At 50.8% G+C, this 10783-nt stretch overlaps 1 protein-coding gene across 8 annotated transcripts in view; it reads left to right on the top strand.

Annotated features, from left to right (window-relative positions):
• ARHGAP27 (Rho GTPase activating protein 27) overlaps nt 1-10783 on the top strand; it is a 71194-nt gene that overhangs the window by 26012 nt on the left and 34399 nt on the right. For 6 of the 8 annotated variants that reach the window (XM_019554458.1, XM_019554459.1, XM_019554457.1 and 3 more), the window contains 2 exons: nt 6649-7089; nt 7498-7716. In XM_019554458.1, coding sequence (XP_019410003.1) covers nt 6649-7089; nt 7498-7716 — 660 coding nt within the window. Of the gene's footprint in view, nt 1-665; nt 842-6648; nt 7090-7497; nt 7717-10783 lie in introns of those variants that run through there. The other 2 variants (XM_019554460.1, XM_019554462.1) reach the window with 2 other exon arrangements.

The raw sequence follows: 10783 nt of genomic DNA, 5'->3' as shown, positions 1-10783 counted from the left end.
GGGGGCTCTTGCCTTGCCCACAGATTGTGCCAGGGCTGGGGCAGGGGTGGGCTCCCTTAAGTGCCTTGGTCTGCTGGCTTTGCAAGGGTCGCTCAGCAGGCCAGCAGTGGCAGTAGTTCCCCCCACCCCCAGCGGGCTTAGTTTAAAGCCCGGTGGAGCAGGTCAGCCAGCCTGGCTGAGAAGACCCTCCTCCCCAGGGGAGAGAGGTGGAAGCCATCTCTTCCCAGCAGCAGGGGTGTCTGGTATTATAATATTTTCCATCGTGGGTATTTGTGAGTGGCCTTGTTGGGGCACTGCTGCAGTTTGTCTGCTCTTTCCCAGAAGGAAAAGGCACTCTCCTGGAGCTGAATGACTCCATAAAAGAGAGGTGGGGGGCAGAAGGTCCTTCTCACAAAGGTAAAATGTTTGGCCCTTTCCCTTGAGGTAGCATCTCAGCAAGATGCGAGAGCATCCCTAGGAGTTGCTGCTTCCAAACATGTAAGCATAGCTTTGCAAGAAAAGGCTGAATGTCAACACACAACTACACAGGCACAACCGAAAACTTTTGTAACCATGGCAACTGTTCCGTTCCCACAAACCCCAACAGGAAACGTGTGAAACATACAAGGCCCATATCGGGGCAGGTTCTTGTTTTCTGGCTTGTCCGCGCCTCTCGCCGCCTCATTCGCCAGTTCATGACAGCGCTTTCTCTTTCTTTTGCCTCTGGATGAATCCCACCGGCTGATGAGTTGGTGTTTGGGCTCTGTGGTCACTCTTGTTGTGAGGTGTTGGGACCTTGACGATGGAGGACACGCTACGCAGGTCTAAGAGCAGACTCTCACGTCTGCTTGGCACATCCAAGGTATGGAAGCATAGACCCCAGTGAGTTCAAAGGAGGAACTGACTATTATCGTTGGGACTGAGAGTCCCAGCAGCTCAGTAAGGTCAGAAGCTACAAATGGTGACTGTGCTGGGTGGTAGGCATCGGTTAGCCATCGGCGAAGAGTCTGGCGGAGTCGCATCAGGTGGCAGATGCGTTGGCTTGAACGCAGAAGCTGCTGCAGTCCTAGATACCTTGCTTGTAGGCCTGCGACAAAAGGCTGTGGTGGTGCGGATTGTGGTTAGATCGGCGGAGAGGCATACAGTCAGTTGCCAGCACTGCTTAAGAGACTGGCCCTGGGGTTTTTTGGGGGGTTGTTTTTTTTTTTCTTCCTTTTTGTTTTTGACGTTTTCCCCCAGTGGTTTGAGCGGGAAGAGGAAGTAAACAGCATGTTGATAAATCTAACAGTCCCTGCCAAAGCAGGGCTCCTGTGAATGCCAGAGAGCCAATAATACAGGGTCTGGAGCATCATGGACATGGTGTGCTGAAATGAGTTTCACCTTGCATTTGCCTGTCTTGGGAGAAGATATACGTGGTGCAGCTGCACATGTTTAGGAAGCCTTTGGTGGAGATGCAATGACATCAGAGCTAGGGTAAAAGGCAGGAGACGGGAGACCGAGGCTGTCTTCTTGGCTGTGCCTGAGCTTGGATGTGTATCTTGTTTTTTGTCTCACCTTCTTGGGTTTATAACCTCTATGAGCCAAAGCCCACCTCTTGCTTATTGGCGCTTGCTACCATGGGCTCCTCATCTCAGTTGGGGCTGGTAGGTGCTACAGCAGCACAAACGGGAAGAAATGGGAGTGGAGGAAATGGGCAATAGAACTACTCCTGCTATCGGATCGGCATAGGTGGGCCCTTACTCCTTCCTGCTTGAAGCCTGATAACATCAGCTGGCCCTGCAGGGGTTCAGCAGTCTGCTTCTATGTCTTGGCTCACCTCTTTGGGACTGTAGAAAATCAGGCCAATAAAGGATGCGAATGTCCTCTGGGTGAGTTGGAGGCATGTGCTCTGTCACCACAAGGGAGCCAGACGTGGAATAGCTGTGGCACTCCCACACTGATGAGAGCCAGGTAGTCCATGGTCAGCTGTTGTAGGTGCAAACTTTGTACCTGTTATGATTCCAATAAGCCTTGGAATCACTAGGATGGAGAAAGACCAAAGGGCAAAAAAAAAAATGCATTGTCTTATCACTCGTTTCCTTTGGTCATGTAATTGCCTCCAGTAAAATGCTAGAACAGACTATCAATAAAGTCATTGAGGTAGTTATCACGCGTGCTGAAAACACCTTGTAAACCACAACAGGCAAGCGGAGCGGGGAGCCCTTGTCTTTTTCCTTGTTCCTGTTGTTGTTTCCTTTTTGGTGTCCTTGTGACAAGATATTTAAAAAAAATTCAGAGATGGGTTGGATTCTGACTGGCCATGCCATGAGTGCTTCTGCTGTGGCTTCAAATTTGTGACCTCTTGGCTGTGAACCATGCATCTTAGCACCTACAGCAACCTACCCCCTGATGTTGTTAGGAGATTTCCAAATGTGTGCAATTTAAAAAAAAAAAAAAAAAAGGCTTTTAAAAATTGGCATCCCAAACTTCTTTCTTGATTCACCCCAGTTCATTGTACAATCTTCATGTTAAATTAGATTGGACTGAAAAGCTGAGCTGGGGTGTCCACATTTAAGCACCCTAGTAAGGGGCTTGATGGAGTTCTAGGTTTTGTCTTTGCAAAACAATTTCAGATGAGTTTAAGTTCATGTGGGGAGGGAGTAGGGAGTGTCTTTATTTCTTTTTTAAATAGTTTGTTAACATTAGTACAGACCTCAAGGAGGTACATCTAGGTGTCCCACATCTCATTCTAGTGTCTGAGCACCCCTCAGCTTTTAACCCCTTGTCAGAGTGGGGCAGTGCTCTGATCCCCATGTCCCAATGGGAAGCGAGGCATAGAAGGACCAAATGATTTGCTCAGTATCACGTAAGAGGTCTGCAGTAGAGTAGGCAATTACTTAGGTTGCCCAAGTCCCTGGATTACGCCTAAACACCCAAGCCATCCTTCCCCTTCCCTTTTGTGGGAATGAATGTGGCCCAGGTATTGGTCCCCCAGTGCCCTACCATGCTGATTAGTCCAGAAATTATGCAAGAGGCAAAGACTTCTTAGGGTGATGCCTTACATAGTTTCATAGTATCTAGGGTCAGGAGGGACCTGAACAGATCATCTAGCCTGACCCCCTGCCACTGGCAGGAATGAATGCTGGGTTCACAAGACCCCAGACAGGTGATCATCCAACCTCTTGAATTTGCCCAAGGTAGGGGCAAGGACCATTTCCCTAAGAAGTTGGTTCCATATTCTGGCCACCCTAACTGTAAAATATTGCCTTCTGATCTCTAACCTAAACCTATTCTCCATGAGCTTATTACCATTGTTCCTCATCGCTCCAGGTGGTGCTGGGGCGAATGCAGCTCTTTCTATTTGCTGATGATCTCCCCGATGAGTTTTGTAGGCAACCACCAGGTCCCCCCTCAGCCTCCTCTTGCCGAGGCTGAACAAGTCTCTCCTCACAGGGCCTGTCCTGCTGCCCTCTTACCAAGCGGGTGGCCCTCCTCTGAACCCTCTCCAGGCTGGCCACATCCTTTTTAAAGTGCAGTGCCCAGTACTGTATGCAGTACTCCAATTGTGGCCTAACCAGTGTCGCATAGAGGGGGAGTATCACCTCTCTGGACTGGCTTGTGATGCATCTTTGGATGCATGACAAGGTACGGCTGGTCTTGCTGGCTGCGGTTTGGCGTTGGTGGCTCATGTTCATCTTAGAATTAATAATGACTCCAAGATCGCTTTCCGCCTGTGTGCTTTCAAGGGGGAAACTCCCCAGCCTGTACGTATGCTGTGGATTCCTTCTCCCAAGGTGCAGCACCCTGCATTTGTCTGCGTTGAACCCCATCATATTCTCATCTGCCCACTTTTGTAGTCTGTCTAAATCTTGCAGCCTCTTTCTCCCTTCAAGTGTGCCCACCTCACCCCACATCTTAGAGTCAGTCTCACAGCCCCTGGCAACAGGAATCCATGGTGCAAGACCTGAGCTCAGAGGCTGCAATTGGAGATTGGAGATTTTATTTTGCCAGCACCTTGTATGCACATCTTACATTTTGCTCAGCAGGTATTCAGCCATCTGTCCTGGACACACTTTGCCAGCCCCTGAGAGATGGCCTTCCACTTACAGATGTGGAGCCTGCAGACAAGGGGGAAAGGTTGCTTGGCTTGCAGGAGTGGGAGTGGAGGGAGCTCGGGATGGGGGGTCAGGTCTGGAGCTGGGATCGGCCTATGGTTGTGGAAGGCAGATTGAGGGTTGCTCTGAGGGGTTGAAACAGTGAGTGCCTGTGCCAGCCAGTGCCCACTGCACTTCACCCATGGACTGGATCAGAGGGGGGGGGGTGGAAAAAAATGCTGTTTGGCCACTTTCCAGCCTGTCCTGGTGTGGAAACCAGGAGGCACCCCTGAGAAAAAGCTGAGCGACTGAAATAATGGCTCCCGGGGGGGAAGGAATCTGGTGCCTTGTCTGGACTCCACACTTAAGCTGAGGTGGGGGGAAAGCAAGTGATTCACCTTCCCCCTGTGTCCCAGTGTTTCCAGCCCTCTGTGACCACCTATGACCAAAGGGGGTAGCCTGTGGCATCTTTGGCTCCCCCACCATCCCTCCCCCTCCCCCCAACGGCTCCATATTTCCCCCAGTGTCCGAGTCCCCATCATGATTGTGTGGAGCTGGGGTGAAACTTATTATCATGGGATACATGGCTTCCTTGCACATGGAGAAGTGTTGGGAGAACTGGCCATAGTTGGTACAATTAAGTAGTGCCCCAAGAAATCCTTGCCTACCACGCTGATACAGCCTTATTATGCTACTATTTTTATAGGCCCTTAGACACTATTTTTGTATCTCTGTAACTTCATGTTTAAAGTTGCAGCCTCTCAGTGAATTTTATCTAACCTCTTTCCTTACAAGGAGTCTTGTAAGGTAATTGTTTTCTTTCCATATATGTACAAAGTATGCTGTCTACAAAAACAGCGACTGGTTAAAGGCAGGGAGGGGGGCATTTAGCCAATGAGAAGTGAAGGTTATGGGGCCAGAACGTTGATTGCTTAGCTGATACCAATAACGTAGTCATTTTTACTCATTACAAGCCCCCAGTGTGTCCAGGGACCTTGAGGCCAGTCTAAAATCCATCAGGCTGCAATGGTCCCATTGGAGCAAGGATTACCAGAGTGCAGAAGTCTGATGCCCTGGAGAATCAAGAGGTGGTGTCATGGAGCCTGCCACACTGGCTGGCACGACTGTTGTTTGTCTTGGGGATGGTGGTGGGGAAGGAGCAGGGGAGGAGCTGGCTGCTTGGGATGGGCAGTCGCAGGGGGTCAGCAGTGCAGTAGTGTTAATGAAGGACTAAAGAGAATGAGTGGCTGCTGTAAGATGGGCATTCAACTAGAAAAGACAAAGGTGGAGAAAGCCCTGCATGTAGTAGTTGAACAGGGGATGAGTATGAGCAACCAATGTGATCCTAGGATGTGCTTGGTGACGTCTTTCCAGTGCACATAAGAACACGTTAATGCCATTGTACAAGAAATTGGTGCAACCTCCTCTGTCCAGTTCTGATCACTTGTGTATAGGAAAGGTAAATTCAGGCAGAGCGAGACTCTTGGGTCCCTAGGCAAATGGAAAGCCTGCTGTATGAGAGAAGACTAGGAGACCTGGGCTGGTTGAGCTTGGGAAACCCAAGGCAAGGAGGGGATGCAATTGTTCCTTATAAATACATCAAGGGGGGCTAATCACCTGAGAAAGTAAAAGGACTGTTTAAGTGAAAGAACCATGTTGGCACAAGAACAAATATGTTTAAACTGAACAGGAATGAGTTCAGGTGGGAAATGAGAAACTGGTTTCTGACCAAATTTCTTCTCTTCCACGCTAATTGTGTGGACAGTCAGCTCTAACTGAAGTCAGCTTCACTTTTAGTGGTGAAGGAATCAGTATTTAATTTCTTCAGGATAAACAATGCTCTGCAAGGGGCTGGTACTCATGCTGGAGTGAGGTTCTGAACAGCCTTCCTATTGGAGTAGTGGAGGTGCAAAATGCCTAACTACTGAAATGGCATTTGATCAGCTAGTGAAAGACTGATGTAGTACCTGCTAAAGCAGGGGATTTAGCACTGTGGCTCTCACAGGTCCTTTTCTGGCCTACTTATGCCCAGCAGTGCTGGGGTTGGTCCAAAGGGGCTGGCAAGAAGCCCAGTTGGGGCAATTGGGCCTGCCCTTGGGGTGATGTGTTAGAAGTTCTTGTGAAGCTGAAGCCTAACCAGGAGAGGGGAGTCTAGGGTTAGGAGGCAGTGTTGACCAAAATGTAATTTCATTATGAAGTCCCAGTAATTGGGCGGGGGGGGGGCAGTGTTTGTCTGTTTTGTTTAACTGGCAGGCCATGATTTTTTGAGGCCTGACTTACGATTTTGGAACGGTTGGGGCTGACGACACTGGTAGGGGCTGTGGTCTGACGGGACTGTTTTGTGTCCCGTGGTGACCTATCATATCCTCACTGGTGGCAGGTAATACCTACCACAGGTCTTATTTCCCAGAACCCTTTGCCTATCCTCAGCTCCGGGGCAGGCGGCCTATTTTTGATACTAGGGGGATATTCTTTGCAATTGCTCTCCTACCACCATGAATTCCTTGCCTGCAGTCCAAAGCTGCAACCCCCTAGATGAAGAGCAGATCTAATGTTCTTAGCTGGCTAAACTCAGTACTGTTTCCATCTCCCTCAGGTCCGTAAGGAGGAGAAAAAAAAGATCTCTGCCCCAGTGTATGTGAATATACAGGAACTCCAGCAAGAAGCAGAAGCAGCTGCTGCCTCCACTCCACCTAAGCAGCACTTGAGCAGCAGCCTTGCAGACTGGGAAACCCACACAGACACGGACAGTGGACAGTTATTCTATTACAACCCAGTAACTGGCGAGACCACGTGGGACTCCCCATTTGAGAACCTAGAAGATGGAGTGAGTCCTGCTACCTCTCCCTCGCCCTCTCTCACCTACAGCCCTATGCTGGCTGAATGGTGCCAGCACATGGACGAAGCCAGCGGACAGGTTTTTTTCTATAATTCAGTAACAGGTGAAACATCGTGGGAACGCCCCCAAGCTGGAGAGGAACCTAGCTCCCAGGAGATGTATCCTGTAATTGCACAGTACACACCCACGGACCAGCGGGTGAGCAGCTGGTCAGGACCTGGGTGTGGAGATATTGGGTGGGTGCATTGAGCACTCTTAGCCAGAGGCTGTCAGTCATGGGACATAGTAGAGATCAGCTGGGGAGGAGGGGCACCTGGGGCAGGTTTTAAGAGGTAGGAACTTTGGGACACCTCTTGGGTATGTGTAGGCGGGGGGGGATGCAGCAGGAACAGTGAGGATCCTTGAAGGTGACTTGGAGTTACCAGGAGGATGATATCTCTGCTTTGGGGGAACTCCCAGCAGAAAGATATCCAGACACTGGGGAACCTGTGCACCACACTACTGCGTTTTTCCTTTTGAGGTCAGACAGGGATTCGGGAGGGTAGGGAGGGAATGGCAGCTGTGGGAAGGAGAGGTGTGCAGAGCTGACCTTTATTGTGTTTTCAGCCGCCAACTCCGGAAACAGACTATCCAGACCTGTCTCCTGATGAGACAGAGGGGTACCCTGAGGAGGACTACTCCCCGGTGGGGTCTTATGAGCATGGTGCCTGCCATTACTTTCCAATGCCAAGGCACTCTGAGGACCTGAGCTCGCCTCCAGGTTGGCATGGCCAGAACAATCCCGAGGGACAGTCATGCTATCCAGGCACTTATGCCTTGGACATGGTACGTAGTACTGCCACAGCGCAAGAGCAGTGACTGCCTGCTCTCAGAGTTGGTTGTGGGGGGTGAGGCTAGAGTCATTAGAGAGGGAACAGGGGCTGGGTGAGACGGCATGGTTTGAAGGTAGGAGGATATGGAGCCTGAGTAGTGTTGGGGGAGGTGTCTAAGGAAGAAGTCAGTACGTTGGAAGTGGAATGGTGGGCAAGTCTGAATGGCCAGGGCAAAGGAAAGGGAGCAGTGGCGGTGCTTGAGAGAAATGGAGGATGGGAACACAGGCTGGGTAGTCTTTGCTGAATAGGTGGTGAGGGGCACAGAAAGCCTCTTGAAAGGAAGAATAATTGGGCTTAGCTACCCTGTGCAAGATGCCTTAAGCTGTTTCTTAAGAACACCAGGGGACTGTAGGTAGGCCAAAGTCCTGCAAAGGGCATTTATCTGCCTTGAACAAGGAGCTTTTCCCAGAGCTCTCTGCAATGAAAGGAAAGGGCTGCCAAGCAACATGCAGGGCTGGGCATTGATAATTAGCAAGAGACGCGAGAGCATTAAGCTCATGCCAGAAGGTGTAGCTGAGGATGGAGATGGATGGCATGCCAGAGGTGAATGGAGTGACCCTGAGGAATGATGAGTGTGGTGATAGTGGTTGGGGGGGCGGTACTAATGCTGACTGGGCGTTTAACAGGAGAGAGGTGCTCCTCAAATACAAATGTCATAGCTCTGGGGCAGTAGCACTGGTTCTGGGCAAGGCTTATGTTCCAGCTTGGCACGGTGAACATGGACAACTGGTGCCTCCTGAGTCAGGGGGGCACTTGCTGCCCCAGCAGCCAGTCAGTGACCAGTGGGGGGGGGACCCTGTGGCCAATTACGGTGACATGGAAGTGCCAGCACGACTGGCCAGGGGAACCCCTGCAACCGGTTGGTGTGATGAGCTGCATGGGGATTGCTTCTCCTGGTGCCCGCATTCCCTGGCCGGCACTCTCGGGGTGGGGGGGGGACCAGCACTCTCACCTGCACCCCCCCCATCACCTAAGCAGGAAATGCTGCTGTCAGGGGGTGCACCAGCGCTCTCAGGAGGTGCACCCCTGTGCATGCCCTATACATCACCATTGACTGTGGAGCCCTGATCTTAGGATGGGCCCCTACAATACATATAAATAACACCACAGACTCGCATCAGTGTAGAGCAGTAGGTCTGTGTTGGGAGGGAGAGGGTTATACCCGTGTCCCTACCTCTGTGCAAACATACCTGGAGGGACCGGATCTAAGAGTGGAAATGGACATTACCTTACATACCATTTGGGCCACCATAAGAAATGCTAATGATGGCACATTGTGAAAATCAGTGGCATGATGAAATAGTAATGGACCCTACAGCTTTATTGCAGCAGATGTCTGTTAGCTCTGTGGTAAGGGAGTAGAGCAGCCTGAGCTGCTCTCACTCTCCATTTATCCTGGGCAGGTGTTCATGGGAATTGAGCAGTATTCAAGCCCCCTGAACACCAGCCTGCTTTTGCCACTTAAAGAGGCACCCTGGGGCATCTGGGGTATTTCTCCATAAGTGAGGAAGTTGGGGTTCCCCACTCGGCCAGACCTGCTTCTCAGCCATTGCAAGGGATAGGTTGGGCTTAGCAGAGAAAGCAGGGAGATCAAATTGCCCCTTGTCCTACACCCTCAAGGGCAGGACAAGGGGCAATGTGTTTCACCCAGTGAAAGGGATCAGCTGTGCTGCAATACATTGTGATGCAGCTGATCTGCTTCATTTGGAGACTTCTTATTTCTAGCCTAAGAGAGGGTTTGTGATAGAAGTAAATGCAGGCGCTGGACCTCTAGGGTTGTGTTGCAAGCTGGGGTGTGTTAAGACAGCAGAATCTGTGCATGGAAGCTTTTATGTAGGACAGGAGGAACTGATCCAGCAGGGCTCCTCCTGGCCAGAAACAGCAACCCATGGGATGATTAAATCTGGGAAGGGGCCATGGTAGAGGTACGCACCCCCCTTGAGCACTTTTTCATTGTGCTAGCATGGGACTTGCTTATTAGAGTAATGTCAAGCACCTTTAAAGCAAAAGCAGCAAATGCTGCTTCACCTGCAGTGCGTCTAACCTGGAGTTCCCCACAGCTGCAGGGATTCTTATTGACACAGAACTGGTCTCTAAGAGCTGAAATGTGGCCTAGCTGAGAGTATTGGTATTGCTGCCCTGACCTTGGCTCAGGCTGTGACCTTAGCATCCATTAATTCTAACTAATGCCACATACTGGTGGGCAGGGGTCAGGGCAGGAATCTGGATGTGGCCAGCAGATAACCTAATGTGGCTTGTCCACCATGTTCAATCAGGAAGTCTTCCACAGATGGCAGAGATGTGAGGAAGGAGGGTGGATGGGAAGCTTCCAGGAAAATGGGAGGCAGTGTGGGCCAATAGTCAGATTTGGTTTGACTTCCAGCTCCATCACTGAACAGCTCAGTATCTAAAGGCCAATTGCAGTCTCTTTCTGAGGAGCTTTTGTTCTCTTCCAGTCCCTAGACTAGGCTTTCTGGGGACATAGTGGTCCCTGATGTGAAGGCTGCTTATGCACTGCTAAGCTGCAAGGGCAGGGAACTCTGTGCTGGCTGCAAAACCTGCTGGAAGGGCTGAGCAGGTCCTTGGATAGCTAACCTGCACCAAGCTGTGGGTTGCCACAGCCGTACTGCTAGCAGAAGCCCAAAACATCTCATTTAATGCTATTTTGGGTTCACAGACATGAGCTGCTATCACCTTGGTGATGAGGTACCTTGAGAACATGTCTGTCCCTTATGTTTGTGTGCAGTTCCCAACATGATGGGGCTTCAGCATTGCTTGGGGCACCATACCTACAGGTTAGGGAACTCCCCTCTTGTCAGCACGGAGGCGGAAAAGGATCTCGGAGTCATCATTGACTCCAAGATGAACATGGGCCGGCAGTGTGGGGAGGCAATTAGGAAGGCCAACCTCACCTTGTCATGCATCCACAGATGCATCTTGAGCAGGTCCAGAGAGCTGATCCTCCCCCTCTATGCGGCACTGGTCAGGCCGCAGCTGGAGTACTGCGTCCAGTTCTGGGC

The sequence above is a fragment of the Crocodylus porosus genome, unplaced genomic scaffold, assembly GCF_001723895.1.
Source record: "Crocodylus porosus isolate Cpor-Errol unplaced genomic scaffold, CroPor_comp1, whole genome shotgun sequence".
Lineage (NCBI taxonomy): Eukaryota > Metazoa > Chordata > Crocodylia > Crocodylidae > Crocodylus > Crocodylus porosus.
Note: the sequence above shows the minus strand (reverse complement) of the source record. Positions and strands in the feature narration are given on the sequence as shown.